Source organism: Lynx rufus, unplaced genomic scaffold (assembly GCF_022079265.1).
Source record: "Lynx rufus isolate CCGP_SWC_20201006 ecotype Redwood Valley unplaced genomic scaffold, mLynRuf1.p SCAF_7, whole genome shotgun sequence".
NCBI lineage: Eukaryota > Metazoa > Chordata > Mammalia > Carnivora > Felidae > Lynx > Lynx rufus.
Genome location: NW_025814889.1, coordinates 114,364,992 through 114,391,207, shown reverse-complemented (window position 1 = coordinate 114,391,207; position 26,216 = coordinate 114,364,992). Strand labels below are relative to the sequence as shown.

Sequence of the window (26,216 nt, the reverse complement as noted above, 5' to 3'; positions counted from 1 at the left end):
ACAGCTTTGTAATATAGCTTGAAGTCTGGGATTGTGATGCCTCCTGCTTTGGCTATTGGGGGTCTTTTCTGGTTCCATAAAAATTTTAGGATTATTTGTGCTAGCTCTCTGAAGAATGCTGGTGTTATTTTGATAGGGATTGCATTGAATATGCAGATTGCTTTGGGTAGTATCAATATTGTAACAATATTTGTTCTTCCTATCCAGGAGCATGGAATCTTTTTTCCATTTTTTGTGTGTCTTCTTCAATTTCTTTCATAAGCTTTCTATAGTTTTCAGTGTATAGATTTTTCACCTCTTTGGTTAGACTTATTCCTAGGTATTTTATGGCTTTTGGTGCAACTGTAAATGGAATCGATTCCTTGATTTCTTTTTCTGTCACTTCATTGTTGAAGCAGAGAAATGAAACCGTTTTCTGTGCATTGATTTTATATCCTGCAACTTTGCTGAATTCATGAACCAATTCTAGCAGTTTTTTGGTGGAATCTTTTGGGTTTTCCATATAAAGTATCATGCCATCTGCGCAGAAGAAAGTATGACTTCCTCCTGGCTGATTTGGATGCCTTTTATTTCTTTGTGTTATCTGATTGCAGAGGTTAAGACTTCCAGCACTATGTTAAATAACAGTGGCAAGAGTGGACATCTCTGTCTTGTTCCTGACCTTAGGGGGAAAGCTCTCAGTTTTTCCCCATTGAGGATGATATTAGCATTGGGTCGTTCATATATAGCTTTTATGATCTCGAGTTATGCTCCTTCTCTCCCTACTTTCTTGAGGGTTTTTATCAAGAAAGGATGCTGTATTTTGTCAAATGCTTTCTCTGCATCTATTGAGAGGATCATATGGTTCTTGTCCTTTCTTTCATTGATGTGATGAATCACGTTAATTGTTTTGTGGATATTGAACCAGCCCTGCATCCCAGGTATAAATCCCACTTGGTCATGGTGAATAATTTTTTTAATGTATTGTTGGATCCGGTTGGCTAATATCTCGTTGAGGATTTTTGCATCCATGTTCATCAGGGAAATTGGTCTGTAGTTCTCCTTTTTAGTGGGGTCTTTGTCTGGTTTTGGAATCAAGGTAATGCTGGCTTCATAGAAAGAGTTTGGAAGTTTTCCTCTTCCTCTTCTGGGACCCCTAGGATTCTGACGTTATTCCTTTTTGATGAGTCACTGATTTCTCTAATTCTTAAATCATTCTCTTTTGCCTTAATCTCCCTCTTTTTTTCTGCTTCACTGTTCTCTATAAACTTGTCCTCTATATCGCTGATTCTCTGTTCTGCCTCATCCATCCTTGCCACCGCTGCATCCATCCATGATTGCAGCTCAGTTATAGCATTTTTAATTTCATTATGGCTATTTTTTACTTCTTTTATCTCTGCAGAAAGGGATTCTAATCTATCTTCGACTCCAGCTAGTATTCTTATTATTGTGATTCTAAATTCTGGTTCAGATATCTTGTTTGTATCTGTGTTGGTTAAATCCCTGGCTGTCATTTCTTCATGCTCTTTCTTTTGGGGTGAATTCCTTCGTTTTGTCATTTTGAAGGGAGTAAAGGAATTAATGAGGTAGAAAAATTAAAATAAAAAAATTAAACACACACACACACACGCACACACACACACACAAATCGAATAAATGATGCTAGATCCTAAGAGTGTTTTGGTCTGGGTGTTGAAAGTGCTTTGACAGATTAGAGAAAAAAAATTGGGGGAGGGGAGAAAAAAAAGGAAATCGTTTGAGAATTTGAAAAAATGAATACACTGAAGTAGACTAAAATGAGATGATGGAGGTAAAATAGAATTTGAAAAAATATATACAGAAGTAAAGAATGTAGTAGAAAAAAATTAAAGAAAAATATTTTTATTAAAAATTAAAAATAAAAATGAATTTTTTCTTTTTCTATATTCAAGAAAAAGAAAAGAAATGAGAAAGAGAAAAAAGAGAAAAAAGAAAAAAAGGAAAAAAGCAAATCGTTTGAAAATTTGAAAAAGTGAATACACTGTAGTAGACTAAAATAAAATGATGGAAGTAAAATAGAATTTGAAAGAATTTACATAAAAGCAAAAAATATGTAAAAAAGTAAAGAAAAATATTTTTAATAGAAGTTGAAGGTAAAAATGAAGTTTTTCTCTTTCTGCATTCAAGAAAAAAAAGAAATGAGAAAAAGAAAAAAGAAAAAGAAAAAAGAAAAGGAAAAAAAAGGAGATCGTTTGAAAATTTGAAAAGGTGAATACACTGAAGTAGACTAAAATAAAATAATGGAAGTAAAATAGAATTTGAAAAAATTTACACAAAAGTAAAAAATATAGTAATAAAAATTAAAGAAAAATATTTTTAGTAAAAATTGAAAATAAAAATGAATTTTTTCTTTCTGTATTCAAGAAAAATAAGTTTAAGAGAAAAAAAAAGAAAATTGAATAGATGGACCTATTAACAGACTGAAGTAGGACTGAAATTACTTCGTTTTCCCCTAGAAGTCAGTGTTTCATAGTCAGTGTTTTATAGTGTTTTATAGTTTAAAGTCCGTGCTTTATAGTTGATAAACTAAGCAGGCAGTGAGACTTGTGTCCTTGAAGATCAAAGTTGGCCCGGTTGGGCGGGGCTCAGTGTAACGGCGTCGCTCTCCACTAGATGGCGCTGCTAGCCTACTGGGGTGGATTGTTGCGGCGCTCATAGGTGCGTATGCGCTTGCGCGGGGGCGGTGAAAAATGGCGCCACTCAGTTACCCAGTCTGTTCTCCAGGATCAGCAATCGCGGACCCGTCCTCTGTCTTCAGCTTTCATCCACTCCCTGCTTTTTCACTCTCTGTGACCAGGCCCCAGGCAACACTTCTGTCCTGAGTTTTGTCTCAGATGCGGCTGTTTTTCCCGGCCCCTTACTTCCGAAGGACTGCGGCTTTGACCCGTTCCGCCCCTCTGCGGGAGGGTCTCACTGAGCAATGGCTGAATGAGCAATGGCCGAATGCTGGTTGCACCCAGGAATGCCCGCTGGACCCTGCTGCTGTCGGTGCCCCAGGACTATGGCCAGGTGCCAGCCCACCTCAGAAAAAGTTCGCGACATAGTGTTGCAGCAGCGCGTCAGGGATTATAGACAATCACAACACACATCGGGCACCAGGCTTCACCCTTAAGGACCTTGTTCCAGCACCAGTGAATGTGGCCGTTTTCTGGGGTCTGCTGGGACCAGGTGGCTTCAACAGTCTCTACCAAATGTCCTTCCAGCAGTGGAACTGCTTTTCCCTGTGTGGCCCGAGAACCTCCCGGACCCCACTCTGTTCCTGGGGATTTGCCCTTCCCACCAGAGCGCCTCCAGGTATGGAGCTGTGGAGTTGCAGCCTTTGCGCTCCCCTTGTTTACAGTCTTAATGGAATTTAAACCCTCTCCTTCCTTCTTTCTCCCTTTTTAGTTTAGTCCCTGTGCCTGTTTCCAATTTTCTACTTTCTCTCCAGCTGCTTTTGGGGAGGGGTGCCTTTCCCGTATTTTCCACCCCCCCACCCCACCCAGTTTCCATCCTCTCTCCACTCGCAAAAGTACCTCCCTTCCTGCACCTTCTCGCTCCCCAAGTTCACTTCTCCGCGCCACGTACCTGCTGAATTCTGTGGTTCAGCTTGTGCAGATTGTTGTGTTAATTCTCCAATCAGTTTTCTAGGTGCGTAGGATGGTTTAGTGTTGGTCTGGCTGTATTTCATGGACGCGAGACACACAAAAGCCTTCCATCAATACATAGTGATTTAAAGCCGTAAAGTACATAGTGTTCCAGGTCTCCAAGTTTAATTGTCTGTATAAATAATGGGTGAGGTCCATGACTGGGAAACATTTAAATTTCCATCACATGAGTGGGAAGATTTTCAGTTCCAGTCTCTCTAGTACTATGTTAGATGAATCAGAAAGGGGAGCCCCATTTTGGCCAACTCCATCCATCCGTGGAATCTAACACTGATAAATAGATTCCATGCCTATTATTTGTAAATAATTGAATTATTTAAGACGCTGAATGTAAGATGCTGAGTTTTTTAAAAAGAATGTCAAAGATTGTGATTTGCACGACATTTATTGTGCATCAAATAGCAAAGAGGAAAAAATAGAGGAATTTAAAACATACCATTCTTTGTTTTGGAATCCGGTTGTGAAGCATGAAACCATATTAGCTTGTGGTTAATATGGGCTGCCATTCGTTCACTTGCTCTCATTTCTGCCACTATTTGAAGTGAAAGCAAGCTGTGTTCGTGTCAAGGTTTGTGAAGGGGATAGAGATTTTTTAGGGCTTGACTTATTCAGATAGGATGGTCTGGGTAGCTTAAAATAGGAGGCCATCCGACCTTCCAAACTGTGACTCTTCATATTTTGTGGCACCGTTCCCTTCCCAAACACCGATCAGCTATTCATAGATTGATTAATGGGTATCTATTTTATTGCTTAAAGAGCCTTAAATTATTTAGCGCAGCTTACCACCATGCTGCCTAGAAGCTTAGGTTATTAAAAGATGTGAACTATCTAGTTCGCGATCTTATATCTGTGCAAAGCTAGTCATTTGGTAAAGAGGCAGAATGAAACAACAGTGGACATCTCCGAGGACCTAAGACAGACCGTAGCTCCTCCTCCCCACTCTAAGGGCAGGTGTCTGAGAGCCTTTGAGGAGGCCCCCCTCCCGCTACCACTTGGCGCACACTGGGAAGGGGGAGATCAGAAAGCCTTTGGTAGACCCCGAGGCCGTGGCTTAACGTGCGGTAACAACAACCATCGTGGTAACCATCAACACTTAAGTGATGGGAAAAATCCCTGTTCTCAGAAGAGATTTTGTGGCATTAGCCCCCCCCCCCCCACACTTTTGTGATGCAGCCAGCCATGAATTGGCTTCTGCAGCTCTTATATACAAGTAGGCACTGAGATCTCGGGACTCTCTCCCACCCCTGGCTCCCAAATCGTCATTTCTCAGAACCCCCGTGAGCTTTCAAATCAGAATGAGGGATGGAGATCACCTCGGCACAGGACAGCAGCTGCTTTTGCTGTGGCGGACAACCTGGGCAGGCACTGATGCGCATTGCTATCCCAGCAAGGCCACCGTGGTGGACAAAGGCCACCATGAATGAAAGTGGTTTGTTTTCATTTGTTTCATTTGCTTAGGCAGGTGAGGCCAAAAGTCCAGGCTTCTGGGACTTACCTCACTAGTACACAGACGAAGTCGTTCTAAAAATGTGTGCATTCTTTGACATCTTCAAGAAATGTAATTTGCTTTTGGTATTGTTTTTCAGTTCAGAGCTGCAAGACTAAAAAAAGCCTCCATTTTTTAGAGGATGCTTCCATTTCATCATGCCTCCATTTTTTAGAGGATGAAATCCAATCTTATGTATAACAATCTTCTATATTTTTTAACACAACTTATTTAGAAATATTTCTAAGCTAATTTAGCAGACTTATTTAGAAATAACAGCATTTTACCTTTTTGTTGCAATTAGTTTTCACAACTAAGAGGAAATCATCAAAGAGAAACATATAAACACCCAGGAATCTTGTGCTTTCTGAGGAGAAAAAGGTGTAATTGGGGCTGGAAATAGTATGCAGAAGGTGGTGTTTTTTGAATCAAAGAATCCCTTAGAAAGCAAGACAGGGCAGTGTCAGGGCACAGGAGGCTTGCAGCTTGGGAAACTCCAATCATGTGGATCAGAAAATTGCATTACTGTTAAACCGATTTCCCCCTCAAGCAGAGACTTGATGTGAGCCCATGCTTCCGCCTTTAAAGACATTGTATTTGTGATGTATTTCATGTGGATCCAAGGAAACTCAGTTGGTATTTGCAATGGTTTCAGCTAAACCTAGGACACATCTATCCACTAATGGAATTTGCAATATTTTCGCCTCTCGACCCATCCGGGTGGTCATTGGCCAAGGTATACTTGACTAGAAAAAAAGGCATTTTATTATTGTTGTGAGCTGAATTGTGTCCCCCGCCCACTCCCCCAACTCATATGTTGTAGCCCTAACCTCCAATGTGGATTTACGAGGGGTAAGTAAAATGAAGTGAGGGCATAAGGGTGGAGCCCTGGTCCATTAGGATTAGTGCCGTCGCAAGAGGATGTACAAGCCAGCCGATTCTCTCTGCCACGTGTGGGCACTGAGAGTGAGGCCATCTGCAAGCTGAGAAGAGAGCCCTCATCAGTCACTGAATTGGCCGGGAACTTGATCAAGCACTCCCAGCCTCCAGAACTGGGAGAAATAAATTGCTGTCCTTACAGTGGCCCCGTCTGTGGTATTTTGTTATGACAGCGCTAGCTGATTAAGACAGTCAGTAAAGCGACCTGCCCCTCGAGTTTTGCAGTGTGTCCATCCATGTTTAAACGTTCTTCATGTAGCTTTATATTTATAAACTTTTCTGGTATCACTTTTCATAGTTACTTAAAGCAAATGGCCTTTTATATTTTTCCCTAAGAAAGGGATAGTAGTAGAAGAGAAATCAAATAGAATGGGGAGGGGCGCCTGGGTAGCTCAGTCGGTTAAGCGTCTGACTCTTGGTTTCCGCTCAGGTCATGATCTCACGGTTCATGAGTTCGAGCCTCGAGTTGGGCCCTGCGCTGACAACTTGCAGTCTGCTTGGGATTCTGTCTCTCTCCCTCTGCCCCACCCCCACTCTGTCTCTCTCAAACTAAACAAATAAACTTAAAAAAATAATAAAATGAGGAATTGCCCCTCCCTATTCTACACTATCCCTTAGAAATTAGAAAAATAAATGGTTAAATATAAATGATTTCAGAGGAAAAAGCAGTCCATTCAGAGGCAGATGTAACATATGTTTAAAATAAATATAAGAAAAATAAGTAAATTAATTAAAAAGTTAATTAATATTATTAGTCTAGGAGTTCTTTCTCAGGTGCTGTAAGCCCAGGAAACTATGTGGCTTAAGGTTAAGTTGGTAGATAAAATATTTAGAATTCAATTCTATTTTCTCCTCTCTTTTAAGTTTAGAGGAAAGATTCTATATTTGCATATCAGATTTTTTTTTTAATTTTTTTCAACGTTTATTTATTTATTTATTTAAAAAATTTTTTTTTCAACATTTATTTATTTTTGGGACAGAGAGAGACAGAGCATGAACAGGGGAGGGGCAGAGAGAGAGGGAGACACAGAATCGGAAACAGGCTCCAGGCTCTGGGCCATCAGCCCAGAGCCCGACGTGGGGCTCGAACTCACAGACTGCGAGATCGTGACCTGGCTGAAGTCGGACGCTTAACCGACTGCGCCACCCAGTTGCCCCTTCAACATTTATTTATTTTTGGGACAGAGAGAGACAGAGCATGAATGGGGGAGGGGCAGAGAGAGAGGGAGACACAGAATCGGAAACAGGCTCCAGGCTCTGAGCCATCAGCCCAGAGCCTGACGCGGGGCTCGAACACACGGACCGTGAGATCGTGACCTGGCTGAAGTCGGACGCTTAACCGACTGCGCCACCCAGGCGCCCCTCAGATATTTTATTCAATCTGGAATTGTCCTTGAATATATTTTTTAAATGTTTATTTATTTTGAGACAGACAGAGAGCATGAGTGAGGGCAGTGCAGAGAGAGAGAGAGGGAGAGAGAGAATCCCAAGCAGGCTCCCCACTCAGCACAGAGCCCAATGTGGGGCTCAATCTCACTAATGATGAGATCATGACCTAAGCTGAAATCAAGAGTCAGATGCTTAACCAACTGAGCCACGCAGGTGCCCCTATCCTTGAATTTTTTAAAAAAAAATTTGGGGCGCCTGGGTGGCTCAGTTGGTTAAGTGTTTGACTTCGTCTCAGGTCATGATCTCGCAGTTTGCGGGTTCAAGCCCTGCATTGGGCTCTGTGCTGACAGCTCAGAGCCTGCTTCAGATTCTGTGTCTCCCTCTCTCTCTGCCGCTCCCCCTTCATGCTCTGTCTCTCTCTCAAAAATAAATAAACATTAAAAAGAAATTAAAAAAAATTTTTTTAACATTTATTCATTTTTGGGAGACAGGGAGCATGAATGGTGGAGGGGCAGAGAGAGAGGGTGATACGGAATCTGAAGCAGGCTCTAGGCTTCGAGCTGTCAGCACAGAGCCAGGTGTGGGGCCCGAACCCATGAACCATGAGATCATGACCCAAGCTGAAGTTGCATGCTTAACAAACTGAGCCACCGAGGCACCCCTGTCCTTGAATATTTTTTAAAAATTGTATTTCATCACTACGAAACTTACTTTTTGCAAATCAAGTTGTGGCAAAGACTGCTTGCTGGTTGTCCCTCAAAAACTTTTCACCCCTCCTTTGTAGTAGCAGCATTTCTGAGTTTTAGTGGGTACATGTCCATTTCCAATAAATACTACATCTCCAAGCTCCCCTATAGTTAAATATGACCAAGCGACTAAATCTGACCAATGAACATGAACAAAAGTGTGCAGCTTCTGGGCCATGTCCTTAAACAGCAAGGCTCTGATCTCCTGTCCCCCTTTCCACTTCCCCCCGGCTAGAATGGAGACATGCCGGTGACTCGTCTTGGACCACACAGAAAAAGCGATTTCCCAGGGATGGCAGAGCCAGCATCCCATCCAGGTTTCCACGACAAACACCTCGCTCCCACATGACGTGTGAATGCACATCTTCACGTGGCTCTTCACCGAGAGATGGTCATGGGCATGTCCTCCAGGTTCCACCTGACTTCTCATGATGCCCAAACCCGAGCCTCAAAACTGACTCTCTGACCCACTCTCTCCGCCAGTCTCAGTGTTGCTCAACCAGCCTTTCAGCACATAGGTTAGGACACCCGGGGACGGCTTCGACTCGTTCCCTCTTCACCCACTTTGTCCATCAAAAGGTCCTCCTGCTTTTGCCTTTGAAACATCTCTCCCATTTATCTTTTTCTATTTGTGTCCATTTCTAACATTTTAGGATAGGTCAGTGCCCCTTACAGTGTTGGGAATTTGGTAGATAGAAGGCAGGGGTCCATAAAAATCTCTGATAATTCCAGGTGGAGGCCGATTTTGGAGGGAGAGTCATGTTTGAGCACAGAGCTGTGTTTTGCTTCATTACTTTGATTTGGTTTTGTCACAATGCAAAATTATTATTAAAGTGGTGATAACATCAAAGAAAATGAAAATTGTCATCTTTTCGAAAGGAAGTGGGAGGGGCGTGGCCTGCAGGTCGAGAACAGTTGAGAAGCCCAGGCCCAGCTCTTTTCACCCCACCCTGCTTCACTGAGGAATTTGCAGCGGGTCTCTGTGCTCTGGTACCCTCCTGCAGCTCCGTGCCGTTTTGTGCTTTGCTTCTGATAACTCTTTCTTCAACAGCCCTTTAAACCTATCATGCTTCTATCCAAGAGCTCAATGACTTCTTGTTGCCAGCAGTTTTCTGGCTGGGTCCCTCTGCTTGGTTTCCAAGGTAGTTGCTGTGATTCTGGAAGCCTGCTATGCTGAGGTGGCCTGGTGCAGGTCTGATCTCTGCCATTTAATCAGCCAGGTGGCCTTGAGGACGATTCTAGAACCTCCCTAAGCCTCAGATTCCTTCCCTATAACATGGGATTAAGTGTAACTTCTCTGCATAACTCACTGAAAGGAGAAAATGCATGAAACGGCCCCTTGAGGTCAATTGCTGGGCATGTCTATCTTTCCTAAACGGCAGTTGCCAGGTGGGCATTGTGTCCTGAACTGCCATCTAGCGCTCTCCCTAAATTAGAGGAGATTCTCAACGGGGTGTATTCAATAAGGAATGAGCGCCCAGCTCCGCCCCCTGGATCACATGACCATAAATAGGCAACCCCACTTCCGGCAGGGCTTCACACACAGCAGGTGACTAATCAAGAGTCTATGCGGACATGAATAAATGAGTGAATGCAAATCTTATTTCAGTCTGGCAGCCCTTTCTGATCATGATAGTATTTACTGAGCACCGGCTGGGTGCCAGCCATTCTTTCGAGTGCCTATCCATCAGCTCATTGAATCCTCACAACAAAGAGAGGAAACTGAAGTGTGGCAGGATTGCTGTAGGGGCCCGAGGTCACACAGGCACAACAGGCTGAGCCAGGAAGCCAGCCTGGCAGTCAGCCCCCGGGGGCTCGCCCTCTGGACCTCAAACCATGTTGCTAGAGTCTCCACCTGCCGGGTGGCTTCTGCCTCCAAGCCTTTCTTCCTGCCATGCTTCTCATCTGGGATGTAATCCCTCCTGTCCTTCCAGGGACCTCTATCCTTTCTATACCCCCAAACCCACCTCCAGCCCCATGGACCACCCCAGTACGCCAGCTTCACAGACTCTTAGCTTTTCTGAACTTACGCTGCAGGTCTGCTCATTATGGCAGAGCTTCTCAGCCAGAGGGAAAGGATTATACAGAACAATTACTTTATATTCTCCAATGGTATCTACCTAGCACAGCGTGTATTACATAATAGGGTCCCAATTGACAGGGTGGCCGCCCCAGTCACTGGGGGAGTAAAATGATGATGATAACAGGTGATGTCGAGTGTTTACAGTATTTCAGACCATGAGCTAAGCTCTTCATGTATATTACTTCATTTTAACAACGGCCTTATGGTCATCCCATTTCATAGGGAGAAAATGGAGGGCCTGGAGCTAGTTATGCTGTGAAGTCTTTGATCAAGCCAGAGTCTGCATGAGTCCCTAGGATGCTCTGATCCACATTTTCCATTGCCTCAGCCATACAGAGCAAATGCGATTCCTCCCACACTTCAATTAGTAATGATTGGACAAGTTACAAGATAGCATAGATGTTGAATCAAAAAAATTTTTGTTTTAATGTTTATTTATTTTTGAGAGAGAGACAGAGCACAAGTGGGAGAGGGGCAGAGAGAGAAAGAGATACAGAATCTGAAGCAGTCTCCAGGCTCCAAGCTGTCAGCACAGAGCCCGACATGGGGCTCCAACCCACAAACCATGAGATCATGACCCAAGTTGAATGCTTAACTGACTGAGCCACCCAGGTGCCCCCAAAGATGTTGAATTTTTTTTTAATTTTTTTTTCAACGTTTATTTATTTTTGGGACAGAGAGAGACAGAGCATGAACGGGGGAGGGGCAGAGAGAGAGGGAGACACAGAATCGGAAACAGGCTCCAGGCTCTGAGCCATCAGCCCAGAGCCTGACTCGGGGCTCGAACTCACGGACCGCGAGATCGTGACCTGGCTGAAGTTGGACGCTTAACCAACTGCGCCACCCAGGCGCCCCACAAGGATGTTGAATTTTTAAAGGAAGCAGCTATTTGCCTGCAAGAGTTAATTTTCCTTCATAGAAAAGTTGTCTGGTGGCTGGTGACAAGATGTTTTCTGCCATGTGTTCATTAAAAATATGTTTCAGGCAAAACAAGGAGAGAAAAATCACAGAGATATTGTTAGTGATTAAAAGAGAACATATTCCAGGAACCGGGGCAGCACATTTTACCTAGAAGGTTTGCAACATTAGGAAATGCTGGAAGGTGGGCCTGAGAATGGGAAAGAATGGAAAACTGCTCAGAAGGGCCACCCCAAGAATGTCTGATGATGTCAGCCTCCCACATACAATGCCATGTGGATGAAGGCTTTACTTCTGGTTCATAAAATTAGATTTATTATTCAAGTGGACAGCTGGGGACTTTGTAAGACTAGTTTAACAATTTCCATCTACGTACCAAACTTCTGGGGAGGGACATAAGTCCTAATTGAACATTTGTGTACCTCTGGAATGAAGCTTTTTGTTTCTATCCCATAGTAGAGGCCACATAATAATCTTCCGTAGATGTCTACATTTTTGGCAATTGTCAAGCCACTTCACTTTTCCTTCAAGGATCCCTGAAAAACAAGACACAATCAATATATTTTTAAATGCATGTGACATTGCAGCATAAAAGTTAACCAAGATCCACAGAAATCATTTAGAAACACTGACTATCCCTGGAGCCAAACCGTATCTTAGGTTCATTTAACATATTGCTTGTTGTTTAAATGTCTTAGAAAAATGCACTAATTTGAAATCAGCCTCTTGAAGAGAAAAATGAAGCTTAATTAATTTAATTCAGTAAGTTGGAAATGTATTGTGCATTTTTATTTCAACAATATTAATAAAGCCTTTGTAGGTTTCTCTTCGTCCCTACACCATATAGTCTTTAATTAGAGGTGGGAAAATCAGACAAACAAGGACAAACGTATCTTTTGTACTAATCGTAAAACCTACATTAACTTCATAAGGATGATTATTGCTTTTTGACAAGAACTCATTTTCTCTTCTGAAGGTTTATATTAATTTTCCCACATTAAAATAACATATTACTAATGAGCTTTTGAAGTAATTTTTGGAAGTGTGGAGGGCAAGTCATAGACCCACAGAATCACATGGTGGGTGGGATTCTTGAGAATTCATCTTTAAGCTCATAGACTTATAGGAAGCCACAGGAGTCTCTTCCCTCAATGATAAGGATCTATTTTTTTTTTATTGAGAAATCTCCAGAAGAGATGCTGTTCCCCATCTCACAAACCTATCAAAATGAGTAATATTCTGCAAAGTTTTAAAAAGTCTTGCTTTGAGTTTTTGTCTTGTTCACTTAATAAGCTCAATTCAAGTTCCTAGGGTCATTTTAGAATTTGAACAAAAAATTTAGAAAGAGGGAAGAAACTCCCAACTGAATGGCCATTTTACTTTGAAACTTGCAAAAAAAGTATTATTTCTGTACAGCTGATAATCGTCAATTTGAGTTGCTCCCTTTGGATGCTTCCCAGAAAATCTTGGTTTATGAGCATATATCAAAGATTTCTTTATTTGAATTTAGTCATAGAAAGCTCCACAAATAAACTTAAGGCATCAGAGGACTTGCTTAGTTCCTATTCCCAAATTTCAGTTCTCGAGATTGCAGCTGGCATAATTTTAGATGAGCTCTGGATTTCAGTGACCTAAAAAAAAAAAAAAAAAAAAAGATGAATGATAATTTAGCCTCCGGAAAGGCTCCCCATGGTGTTTACTCCCCATGGTGTTTGCTTTGTGTGTGGGTTCAGCATGGATGTGAAACACAAAGTGCTTTCAATCATCTGGGAAGTAGGTCTTTCCTGCCTGAACTCACTTCTGAACGCCTTGGAGACAGAGCCACGTCCTGCACAAACTTGGCGTGGGAGTTCTCATCGGGTCTGCCAGGATGTGACTGGAGTCCATTGTTTTGCGTGTTTGATTTACAATGCACTCCCACTCGAATCCATGTTTCCGAGAGCCATGACCTCAAGTCAATGGAATTGCCTTCTAGTGTGGAAGTCCAAATGGTTCCCAGCAGCCACGGGGCCCTCCATCGCTTTGAGTAAACTTAGACTGGAGCTCTGGGTCACCTATCTCAGGGGCTTACTGATTGACCTTTCCATCTTTTCCTTGATGCTGTAGATCATGATTTTCTCCATAGAGTCTCTACTCCATTTCCAGACATTCTTCAGCAACAAGGTGCCGAGTCACCCCACCTGTCCAGTGGGGCCACCAGCAGCTCAGGCAGGTGGAGCCGTCCTCACTGTTCATTTTGCTCACACCACTGCAGAAGCCAAAAGCAGACTTTCAGAATATCACTTCTCCTATTAAGGCACTGGGAAGCCTGGACATGGGAAACTCTTAGAGACTTTATTCAGTAATTCTATGACATACCTGTGAGCTTGCTAGGAAAGTTTATAAGCCGCGGACTAGACTTTGGTTTTGAAAATTCCATATTAAACTGTTTTTAGCAAGTATCTACCCACCAGTGCCAAAATCAGGGTTGGAAATGGGGTCGTTAAATATGGTTAAGAAGTACTGTTGAGGGGCGCCTGGGTGGCTCAGTCGGTTAAGTGTCTGACTTCAGCTCAGGTCATGATCTCAGGGTTCGTGGGTTTGAGCCCTACGTCGGGCTCTGTGCTGACAGCTTGGAGCCTGGACCTTGATTCTGATTCTCTGTCTCCCTCTCTCTGCCCCTTCCCTGCTTGCTCTCTCTCTCTCTCTCTCTCATAAATAAACATTAACAAAATTAAAAAAAAGAAGTATTATTGAATATTACTGACTTGTTACTTTCCAGTTAAAGAAACGAAAGACTCCTTGTTCAGCTGTCTTGTCTCCCCAGTAATGGTGATGAAGGCAGCCGTCCTCAGCCCTCCATGTGACACCACCCAATCCTCCTAAATAGTTTGGAAATTCATCATGATTTTGATGTGCTGGAAAAGTGTGAAATTTGTTAAATCTCCCAGAGAATGCATGGTCTACCCATGGCAGTGAAAAGATATATTAATATACATGTTCCAGCTTTGTCTGCCTTTCTCACTTAAGAGTTTAGTTTCACCCATTGGTTTCTCCCTTCTCCCTGGCCCTTGGTGGAGATTTCTGGTTTCACCAGCTCTGCCCGCATCCTCACTGTGATGCGCAGTTAAGAGAACTGAGGATGCACATGGGGGTAAAAGGGAAAGGAAGGAATTTTGTTCATTGGGGCAGTTCTTCAAGTCTCCTTTGTCGCTGAGATTCAGGGCAATGAAGAGAAAATGAAAACAGAAGTCAAGAGACTAAGTTGATCTACATGATATAGAGCAGAGACAGGAACGAGGAGGGATAAAGACAGACAATTTTCAATAGGGAGAGGTTGGGCCAAAAGGCAGTTGCAAGGTGTGCAAGCACCGGGAAGATTTGAGTAAGTACTGCTATGGGTTATACACTGAATTTCCATCAAAGGCATTTGAGAGACACAAGTGAAGGTGCTAACGGCTCTTCCATTTCTTTCATCCGCTGGACTGTTTTTTGGAATGCGACATGGTCTTGAACGGAGGGGCCCTGGCTTTTGATGACACATGACGAGTGGAACCCAGTGTTTGGCTGCTATGCACACAGGTGCATCAAAAAGTACTATTAGTACTGTTAGTGTGTTCTCTCCCTCTTCTCTTCTCCCACCTGAGTTGAGCTGTAAAAGGGTCCTACCCTTAACTAAATGTTTTTCTTGGGGCACGTGGGTGGCTCATACAGTTGAACATCTGACTCGATTTCAGCTCAGGTCATGATCTTATGGTTCGTGAGATCGAGCCCCACATCAGGCTCTGAGCTGACGGTGCAGAATCTGCTTGGGATCCTTGATATTTTTTCTCTCTCTTCGCCCCCCATGCTTGTGCTCTCTCTTCCCAAATAAATAAATAAACATTAAAAAATTTTTAAAACATTTTTTTGTGCTGCAGGCTATTGCCCCTTTTCTACTTTTATGCTCAGTCCAGGCCCAGGTTAAATCCTTTGTCTTGTGACCAAGGCACTCCAGGACCAGCCTCAAGTGGGCTAAGGCACACTATAGAGATTCTCTTTGCTTCCCCAAAGACAGCCGCATCCATCTTTACGCCCACATGTCAGCCCTTGCATTTTGGAGATCTGGGTACAGCTGACTCAATGGCCCAGGGAAGTCCAAAGCCCTTATGTAGATATTTAGAAACTCACTGAGAGACACGGAGATTGCAATGGCTTTCTCTGGCCCCTGGACTCCTGTTTGCACACATACTTCTTTTTTGAACAGCATGGGACAAATGCCAAGCCAGGTCCATTGGTTGGTTTCCTATGTTGGTTTCCACTGTTAATCCCCTCCTGCCAAACACTTTATGAATTACGTATTTATTTTACTGAAGATTTTGGGTTGTAGGGAGGGGTCAAATACATGGCCCACAGCCCTCCGCCATTTTTCTGGTGCCATTCTCTTCTCTGAAAAGAGAGCTCTTTATCTCCCTTACCCCTGAACTTTGCCCCCTTTCTCTCTCAGCCTCTTGCTTAGCAATTTATGCTTGTCTTTCACAGTTTGACCTCGTCCACCATGGACAGGCTTCTCATCTGGCCACACTAGCAGCTTTATCAAAGTATTTCTTCTGAAAACATTCAGGGCTCATTCCTCACAGGAATTCTGCCAGACACAGTCTCTTCCACTTCCCCATATACCAATGGCAGGTCATGAAAGTGAGTACTTGGGTGCATGATGAATGGAACTCTAGGAGCAAGGCTTCAAGGTCTTCTGAGGATCCCCTTCCCTTCTCTGCACCCCAGATTCCTGTTTTGGAAAACTGCGGAAGTCTCTAGACCACCTCCAAGTTCTCATCTGGTCAAAATGGCTGTGATTCTCATCAAGGTTGGGAAGGATGAGGAAGGACGCTGGAACTGCAGGTGTGGAGAGGCTGGGGGTGGAAACTGTGAGAAGAGGTGTGGGGGGAGAGGACCTTCATCTGTGGGCTTAGTGGCTGATTTCCATGCTGACTCACTGGTAGCTGCATTCCAACCAGGGTGGCTGGGAGCTCCAGTAATGGATTTCCTCAAAACACACAGGCCCAGGCCATTGCCCCATATTTCCACGCCTCAGGGGACAGCTCTGGTGGCCAGCACCCACTTTTAGTGCAGGTAAACGTAGCAACATACAATCTCCCCCACATAACAATATCAGGCAAAAAGTATCAGTGGTAAATAATTTAGACAAAGATCCAGGCAGGTAATTGGAAGCTTTTAGAGTTTTGAAAGTCCTCAGAAGAGAGAATAAAGCTATTTGATGATTCTAAAAGTAGCTATGAGTTTTTCTTTTATCTCCCCTTTTGGCTTTATTTTTCAGGTGCATTAGGGAAGAAAAGAACATCTCTATCAAGAAAGAGTGGACATAAAAGGCCTTTCAATGGATGGGTCTAGATCAATAGGATCTGCTTTTGTTTTGTACTAAGTATCCAATGTGTTTAGGGGATCAGTGAAAGGAATTCAGGGCCCCAAATCAAACATTCTTCTCATAAATCTGTCTTGGTGGGACACAGCATGGTGCTGGGCAGCCAGCGTTTGTGGGATCTTGGGAAATATGCTTAAGCTCCCTAAACCTCATCTGTGAAATGGATAATGAGAATGATGATTTCATCAGGTTGGTGAGGGGTTTTGATGAGCTAATCTATGCAAAGTGCCCAGAACAGTGTCTGGTATTTCTCAAACACTCGGTCTGTGGTAGGTAGAGAGAGGTCTTAGCCACTGTTTAGTCAAACCGCACAAAGAGACCTAGTATAAAGTTTTGGCTCTTTCTCTGTCTCGTCCTGACTGTTTAGGAAAGAGCAGGGAGCATTCTACTCCCATCAGTGTTTGCCAACACAACGTACAGACACTCAATAGAGCCCAGGCCCATGTGGTACGGGGGTAAATTCATCCCAGTGCATTCAGAGCCCAATTCCAGGCAACCCATAGCATGACACAGATTTCAGTTCTCCAACCACGCTGTTTGTTGTTTGTTTGTTTGTTTGTTTGAGAGAGAGGGTGCAAGTGAGTGAGGGGCAGAGAAAAAGAGAGAGAGAGAGAGAGAGAGAGAGAAGCAGGGCTTGTGTTTTACCTGAAGTGGGGCTCGGCCTTACCTGATGTGGGGCTCGAGCTCACAACCCACGATTCAGATCATGACCTGAACTGAAGTCAGACCCTTAACTGATAAGCCACCCAGGTGCCCCAACCACACTTACATCAGAGCATAGTAGAAGAACGAATGTCAGCTTCAGACAGGACTGAACTGGAATCCTGCCGGCCTCTTCCTTGAACGACTGTATCTTCCAGCAAGTTGCCTAATTTATCTAAGCTCCTGAAAAATGAGGATAATATCAGATCTCACAGGGGCACTGTATAGACAAAGAGATCATAGATGTCTAGTATGCAGCACAGTGCCTGGCCATAACAAGAGCTCAAGAATGGGTCACCTTTATTATTTTTACTTACTATTACATTATTATTATTATTTTTTATAATTATTACATGTTATAAGCATTATAATTCTTATATGTATTCTTATACGTATTGTATATCTTATATGTATTGTAATATTATGATTAACTACCTGTGGTGATGCTTTTGCTGTGTACCATGGGGCTGAGGAAGGCAGATGCACCTTCCATTCTTCCAGAGCCTCTACCTGACTCCTCAGTTTTGTTTCATGAGGCTAACAGCTCCCCAGCAATGGGAAATTTATCTGAGGTGTTGGAAATAGTTCTGGTGGAAAGACCATTGGATTTTTTTTTTTTTTTTTTTTTTTTTTGCCTGAAGACTTTTATCCAGGTTCTTTTTGCCACCTACTGGCCATGTGACCTTATAAAGTCACATAATCTTTCTTAGCCTCAGGGACATATGGGGAACATGTAATCAACTTTATAGTTTTGTGCTAAGGATTAAAAGAAATGCTTGACAAAGTGCCTGGTAAAGTATTATGCATTGTAAGGGTATTGTATGTTACCATTACAACATTTCACCCCCTATTTCTTTTCCCTAACTATCTTTGGCTGCTATATATATTTCACGTGTAAATGTAAACCAGTTGATATGAGATTTTTCCACAGTCGTTTGGAAGCAGTGGCTGAGCTTTGTTAAATCAATCTCTGTCCTAGCTTGGAAGGGAGAGAAATGGACCTGGATTCTTCCCCGTTTGGGTCCCTGGCTAAGAGTCTAATCCATCAGCTTCCAGGGAAAACTTTTGCAGTAGGGTTATTCATATATTTGGAAATCTAATGAGCTTCAGTTTGAGTAGCAAATTAAATACTGAAAGGCTGAAGCTACAAAAATGGAGCCAAGTCTCTTCCCAAAGATCATTTTTCTTTTCTTGGGTCATTCCACATCCAGGCTTTCTGGCACATCTGGGCCATGGCAAAGGTGCGCTGATCCACAGTGAAGTCTTTGGGGAAAATGGCAGCCTTTCCTCCTTTGCCTTGCCTCTGAGCTGATGCTCTGGCGGGGCTACTTGCAGCTGCAGGGAAGAGCTGGTTTTCTGGAAAAGCTTGGACCATTTTCTCTGGATCACACAGAAGGGCTCTGGCATGATACTGAAAAGGTACAGGTCAGACTAAAGAAATATCAAAGGGAAGGGGGTTGGTCAAAGGAGCTAGAGAAGTCAAGGAAAATTCCTTCAAGATTTGCTTATTAACAAATGCTTAAGTTCCCCAGCAGAAATTCCTTGTTCTGGCACTTTGGAAGCCACTGCTGCCATGTTGTACAAGGTCAGGGCCAACATTTCCATTGTGCTCCGTGAGGTGTCCGAGGGGCCGCCATTCACATAGACTACAACGTAAAGGGTCCTTCAGGCTTTTGTGCACTAGGATTTTCCTGTAACCAAATCGCACAAAAGCCAAACTTCTGGTCACAAACAAAGCCTCGTTTTTTGTTCTATTTTCTCCTTACACTGTACCAATTTCTTCCACAAACAAACCAATGAACAAAGAAAACATTTTTAAGCCCTACCCAAATTTCAGGAAAGAAAGATGATGTAATGTTTCCAGATGTGCACCATTTAAAATTCCAAAGTGTGCAGTGGACCACGTATTTATGGGGAAAGCAGATTTGTAGTTAAAATGTATTGTTGAGCATTCATCTTCTTTCCCATTTAATTGGGGTGTAATAATTCCCAGTACCTGTTATGTCCAAAGAGTCTTAGGAAAAATATAAAAGAAAATGGTACTTTCCTTTTAAATAAATTCCAAAGTCATCTCTTTGCCTCAGGCTCTCAAGATAAAAGACAGTGACTAAGTAATTCAGGCAGTAGGTCTGGTGGCTCTGACAGAGGCTGCCTCAGAAACACCGCAGGAAGAGAAGCAGAAGGAGACTCATAGTCAAGGAAAGCATGGGCTTTCTCTTCACCTGTACCGTTGATCACAACAGGGAAAACTGGAAAGTCACCATTATCAAGCAGGAACTGTGACTGCATGGATAGAAACAGGTCGTCTTCATTATAAACATTTTAAAAACCGAAATGGTATTCCCATAATAAACAGTTCACCCCTCAATAAACCAACTCCCCCCATCTCCCACATGCTTAAAGAAAATTCTACTTAAGACATCTTTTTTTTTAATGTTTATTTTTGAGAGAGAGAGAGAGAATGAGTAGGGGAGGAGCAGAGAGAGAAGGGACAGAAGATCTGAAGTGGGCTCTGTGCTGACAGCAGTGAGCCTGAGGTGGGGCTTGAACTAATGAGCCATGAGATCATGACCTGAACTGAAGTCCGAAGCTTAACCGACTAAGCCGCCAAGGTACCCCTCCTTCGGATATCTTAATTTAATTCACCCTTTACCTCTGGTTGGCTTTGTTGAGGCCTACATATCCCACATGGTTTCTGATACAAATATCACCTTTGATTTCAGTGCTCATGTTGGTTGATTAGTTAAGCTGGTGTTAGTAGTAAGTGATTAAAGTAGCAACATTTTACACTTCATCCAATAGTCCTCAAAAATATCCATAAAGTTAATTTTCCTGCTGGCTTCTAAAAATATAGCATTAAATTTGGGGGGGGGGCATCTATTAAATGTACTGGGCTTAGCACTTCTCTTCCCTTGTCTTCATTGTTCTTGTTTAATGTCTGAAACCTGCTCTAAAGACTTCACATTTGGGGGGTGTCTGGGTGGCTCTGTTGGCTAAGCGTCAGACTCAGGTCGTGATCTCACGGTCCGTTAGTTCGAGCCCTGCATTAGGCTCTCTGCTCTCCGCACAGAGCTTGCCTCAGACCCTCTGTCCCCGTATCTCTCTGCCCCTCCCCTGCTTGTGCTCTCTCTCAAAAATAAACATTAAAAAAAAGACTTCACATTTGTAAGCCATCTCAAATTTATTTTAGCATAAGGCAGATGGCCAATTCATATGTATATGTTCATATATCTAAGGGTCAAACAGAACACATCATACAAAGTGCCACCAGCCTAGCAAAGTGTGTCTTTGGGATGACAGTCACTCTTTTCTTGTTGCCAATGCTTCAGACACTCTTCTTCAGGATTCCATAGTGCCTACCATGTTGCTAAACCTACGTGCTCCTTGATAGACCTATTTATTAAAATAATGAGTAATGTGTCCCATTAAGAGTTTTCCAACAGTGTGACAATGTGATGGAGCGAGAGAAGGAAGACAGATGTGCTTCTGATAATGTTACCACTCTAGGGAGTAGAGAAAGCGGACCCAGTGTAAAAAGCCACTAAAGGAAGTGACAGCAGTAAAGACAGAGATAACAAAAACCTAGAAAATATTTTTGTTATAGGACCTCAGCAGACAAAATGCTATGGGGAGAAAGGTCACAGTTTGGCTTCAACAAGAAGTAATTTGAGAGACAATGATGGGAGTTTATTTTTGAGTAGGGGGCTTTGATGCCTGGGCAGGAAATAGAGAGCAGGTCTTCTCAGGAGGCACTGAGATGCTTGAGAACTGCCATTGCCCGGAGGCTATCATTAAGACCACGCAGACTCAGGCTTAGATATCCAGGTCCACAACCTATTAGCTCTGTGACCTTGGCCAAATTATCTAACCTCTGCAACCCTCATTTTCCTTCCTGGTGACGTACTAAATGGCTCCCGTGTGAATAACAAATGTCCCAGTCTTGCCCTGGTGAGCTTCTTGTGAGGCACTGTGGTATTACCCTTCGTCTGCTTCCCCTTCCTGGGGAGGATTGCACGTACCCACTCCACTGAGGGTGAGCTTGGCCACGTGCCTGTCTTTGACCTTTGAAGTATCAACAGTCATGCCGTGCGTTGCTTCAGGCAGAAACTTGAAGAGTCAGTGAGTGCTTTGCCCTAATCTCTTATGTCTTTGCCATGAAGACTGGTAACATTCCAGGTGGTGGCTGCTCCCTCAGCATGGGTCCCAGAGTGAGGTCAGTGACAAAAAAATGGAAACAGAGCATAAGTGAGATATGAGCCAAGCCACTGAGATTTGGGGACTGTTATTGTGGTACAAAAATGAATTTAACCTGACCGATAGAGGACTTTTTAAATTTAGGAAAAGCTTTTATAATCCATCTTTGCACACTTGTAACATTATGTGAAGCATTCACGTGTGGGTTATATTATAGACTTTGGCAAACAGTCTATTGATGCACCATGCTTTAGTAGTCTGTAAAGTGCTCTCATGCTGTGGTCTGAATATTGGTGTCCCCTCAAACTCATGTGTTAAATACTAACCGCTAATGTGACAGTATTAGGAAGTGGGCCCTTAGGAGAATAGGTCATGAGGGTAGACACCTTGTGAATGGGATTAGTGCCTTTATAAAAGATGCTCCAGAGAGATCTCTACCTCCTTCTGCCCTGTGAGGATACAATGGGACCAGAAGGGACCCTCACCTGACCATGCTGGCACCCTCATCTCAGTCTTCCACCTTCCGGAACTATGAGAAATAAATTTCTGTTGTTTCAAAGCTGCCCACTCTTGTGATATTTTGTTATAGCAGCTGGAGCAGATGAATACAACTTATGTGTTTTGATGAGAAGTTGCTATTTCTCCAGACTGTTTACTAAAAACTACATGTAAATACTTTCCGACTCTGAAGGATTGAGATTTTATCTAATTCCCAATGCTACATTCCTCTTGTTTTTCAAAGCATTTCTTGTTCAAATCTGTTTTCAAAATTTACTAAAGATCTCCTTACTATCACCTAATTTCATGCTTGTTTCACCTTAGTAAGTACTCCCTCCATATCTCACCTCGAGCATCACTGCCTTCCAAAGAATCTCCTATCTGTAACTACTTCACCATCTTCCCCAACCTAGAAGCTTTCTTTCATAATATCTATGTTCCTTTCCTGCCCCCCAGCATTTATCTCAATTTGATTGTATCATTAGCATCATTATTGGATTAATTTCTCCCCCACTAGACTGAAAACTCCCCGGGACCAGGGAGTGTACCTAATTTTGCACATTATCATGTATAGGGTCTCAGCTCCACACCTAAGCACTTAGTGAGTGCTCAATAAATCTCAATCTATGTTTATTTTACTTTATTTTTAAAATTTTTCCTACATTTTTTTTTAAATGGATTGTAAAAATTAAATTTTGCTGAATGAGGATATGGATTAAAAAGGTCAAAGTGGAAAAGTGGGGGAGAAAGTCCAAATATCTACTCAGGAAGTAAATAGCATTTATCATACCAAAGGTACAGACTTTCCTCTTTTCTTTTCCTTCCATACAGAAGTCTTATTAAGGGTGTTGATAAATGTGAGGGTTTATTTTGTTCCTTTCCGAGAGCCAAGAACCTCGTTAGAAGAAGAACTGAACCATGTAATTAGCCTACACTAACTATTGCCATGAATATTGCTGTAAGTTGAAGCAATTTAAAAAAACAGACTTGGAAATGGTTTTTCCATGAATGCAGAATTTTCTGTTAATAAAACCCACACAGGAGAGGTGACAATGGCAAACAGAAATCTGCCAGTTATTTTTGAAAATGTCAACTGACAGAGCATCAGATGATGGTTCCTTTGTGGGAGGGTGCTGATGGAACTTTCTCAAGCACAATAACACACACGCACACATCAAGGGGATGTAAACAGCTATCCTGGGAGGTGGGTGAATTTACTGCATGAAACTGGGATGTCCCAGAAGGATTTTGCCTTTGTGAACATGGAGATGAAATCCATCAGTAGTGAGGTCTCAGAAGGCTCAGCATAGTCCTTGATGATGCCAAAAACACTGTTTACAAAATCGAAGCTTGTCTAGGGTCAGAGAGAAAGAAGACAAGAGTACACATACTTCCAAGGGTAAGGAATAAACAATTTTTAAAAATTTTTTAACATTTATTTATTTTTGAGAGACAGAGACAGAGCATGAGCAGGGGAGGAAGAGAGAGATAGGGAGATACAGAATCTGAAGTAAGCTCCAGGCTCTGAGCTGTCAGCACACAGCCCGACATGGGGTTCAAACTCATGAACCTCGAGATCATGACCTGAGCTGAAGTCAGAAGCTTAACTGACTGAGCCACCCAGATGCCCCCTTCTGGTTAATTTTAAAACATGGCTACTGGAACCTTCCTGCTTTGACTCACCTGACTTAACTCTTCTAGGTTTGCAAAAAGTCTCCATAAATCTGCATCCAGAAGATATTCATGAGTTTGTAGATATTTTAATGTATTCATGAAGATCTTTTTAGAAAATGCAATGCACATTACTTTATATTTTTCAATTTTGAAACTTGCCCTTTGGGAGAACATTGAACATAAACCTGAGTATAACTTTACAAAACAAGGTAGCAACCAGTATTTTCAAGGTTTAAGAATTTTACTAAATACAAATGATGACATTTAAGCTCCCTAGAACACATATGGGAAAGGTGCTGTTCTGTACAAAGTCGCTGTTGCTTGCATGAGCCCCCTCAACAGTCCTGCTGAACATAATCTGTTCAAATGGGCCTTCTCTGCTTCTGGGGGCCAGAAAAGTCTCAAAGGTTCTCTTCCTGCCATGGCACTAACTTGAGACCAAAACAACATTCATACTAAATTTTCATTTATTCCTTCCTCTGCAAAAGACCCAAATATCCTGTACATTCAGGAAATTAAAAATAAACAATTAATGAGTTAATATCTGATAACAGGGAAGATGTTTAGATTTGCAGAAAGGGATAAATATTAATGAGACATTAAGGGAGTCTTTATGTTATTATTACTTGATCAGATGCTTTCATACAATAGGAAAGCAACAGCAAATCAAGAAGGAACTATAGTTCTCCAGATAACTTGCCCTCATTCTATGCACTAGAGATCAATTTATTGAAACAGGACTACTTTGTAAAAATATGATGAAACATTCAAAGGGGCCAATTATTTCAAAGAGCTTAGGTGTGAAAAAACTGGACTTCAGACCACCAGTCTTCTCCAGTTTCCATTTTCATATTAATTAATGCAGTGGAGGCGCCTGGGTGGCTCAGCCGGTGGAGTGTCCGGCTTCAGCTCAGGTCATGATCTTGCGGTCCGTGAGTTCGAGCCCCGCGTCGGGCTCTGTGCTGACATCTCAGAGCCCGGAGCCTGTTTCAGATTCTGTGTCTCCCTCTCTCTCTGACCCTCCCTCATTCATGCTTTGTCTCTCTCTGTCTCAAAAATAAATAAAGGTTAAAAAAAAATTAATTAATGCAGTGAATGGTTCTAGAACTTGCATCAGAATCACCTAGAGGCCTTGTTAAATCAGACATTAGTGTCAACCCCCAAGTATCTGATTCGGTAGGTCTCTGATGGGGTCTGAGAATATATATTTCTAGTAAGTTCCCAAGTGATTCTGATGTTGCCAGTGTAGGGACCCCCACTATGAGAACCACTGACTTAAAGCTTCCCAAAGTTCATGTACAGGCAAACCTCATTTTCTTGCACTTCACAGACATATCATTCTTTACAAATTGATGGTCTGTGGCAATCCTGTGTTGATCAAGTCTATTGGTGCCATTTTCCAATAGCATTTACTCACTTTCTATCTCTGTGTCACATTTGCATAAATCTCATGTTTCAAACTTTTTCATTATTATTATATTTTGTATGGTGATCTGCGATCCATGATCTTTGATGTTACTATTGTGATTGTTTTAGGGTGCCACGAACTACGTCCATATAAAAGGGTGAAGTTAAAATCGATCAATGTTGTGTGTGTTCTGACTGTTCCCCCAATCAGTCATTCCCCCATCTCTCTCCCTCTCCTCTGGCCTCCCTATTCCTTGAGACACAACAATATTGAAAGTAGGCAATTAATAGTCTTACAGTGGTCTCTAAGTGTTCAAGTGAAAGGAAGAGTCAATTGATATGACAAACTTCATTGTTGCTTTGAGAAATTGTCACAGCCTCCTCAGCCATCAGCAACCACCACCCTAGGCAGTCAGCAGCCATCAACACTGAAGCGACACCCTCTACCAGCACGGGGGTTATGACATGCTGAAAGCTCAGACAGATGGTGGTTAGCATTTTTTAGCAATAAAGTATTTTTAAATTAAGGTAAACCACTGTTTTTTAGACATACTGCTATTGCATACTTGATAGACTACAATATAGTGTAAATATAACTTTCATATGCACTGGGAAACCCAGAGATTCATTTGACTTGCTTTATTGCCATATTCACTTTATCATGGTGGGCAGGAACCAAACCCACAATATCTCTGAGGTATGCCTTGAGTATTGTTGTCTGGAAATCTGGAAACATCCAAGTATTTAAAAACCATAATTGTAAGAGACAGAAGTCATTGCTACAGAATCTTTGAGAAAATTTAGAAGAAATAGTATTTCTGCTATAAGATTCTTAACCTTATACAAAATTTTGCCACTTAAAAAAATAGTCCTCTGGTAGATTTATTTTACCACTTGACTTACAACAAATAACTTTGGGAAACTTGTATTGATTGTGTAAAGGAAGATATGTATCCTCTAAATACACTGGGACATTTGAAAATAAATAAACTCAAATTGACCTTAAAAAAACCCCAGAAAATGCTAGTTTGAAAAGCTTGTGTAGCTTACAGTGGGATTAAATAATTCTTATGCTGTTTATTAGGGCAAGGGCGGTAGCATAGCTCAGGGGGTT

General features: G+C 42.3%; 1 protein-coding gene across 1 annotated transcript in view; it reads right to left on the bottom strand.

Moving 5' to 3' along the window:
* PLEKHG7 (pleckstrin homology and RhoGEF domain containing G7) overlaps positions 1–26,216 on the bottom strand; it is a 61,504-nt gene that overhangs the window by 7,711 nt on the left and 27,577 nt on the right. Inside the window, 8 exon segments of the mRNA XM_053722159.1 lie at positions 5,440–5,518; positions 11,202–11,310; positions 11,662–11,762; positions 13,298–13,391; positions 13,394–13,476; positions 19,380–19,516; positions 23,284–23,375; positions 23,705–23,826. Of these exon segments, the coding sequence (XP_053578134.1) occupies positions 5,440–5,518; positions 11,202–11,310; positions 11,662–11,762; positions 13,298–13,391; positions 13,394–13,476; positions 19,380–19,516; positions 23,284–23,375; positions 23,705–23,826 (817 nt within the window).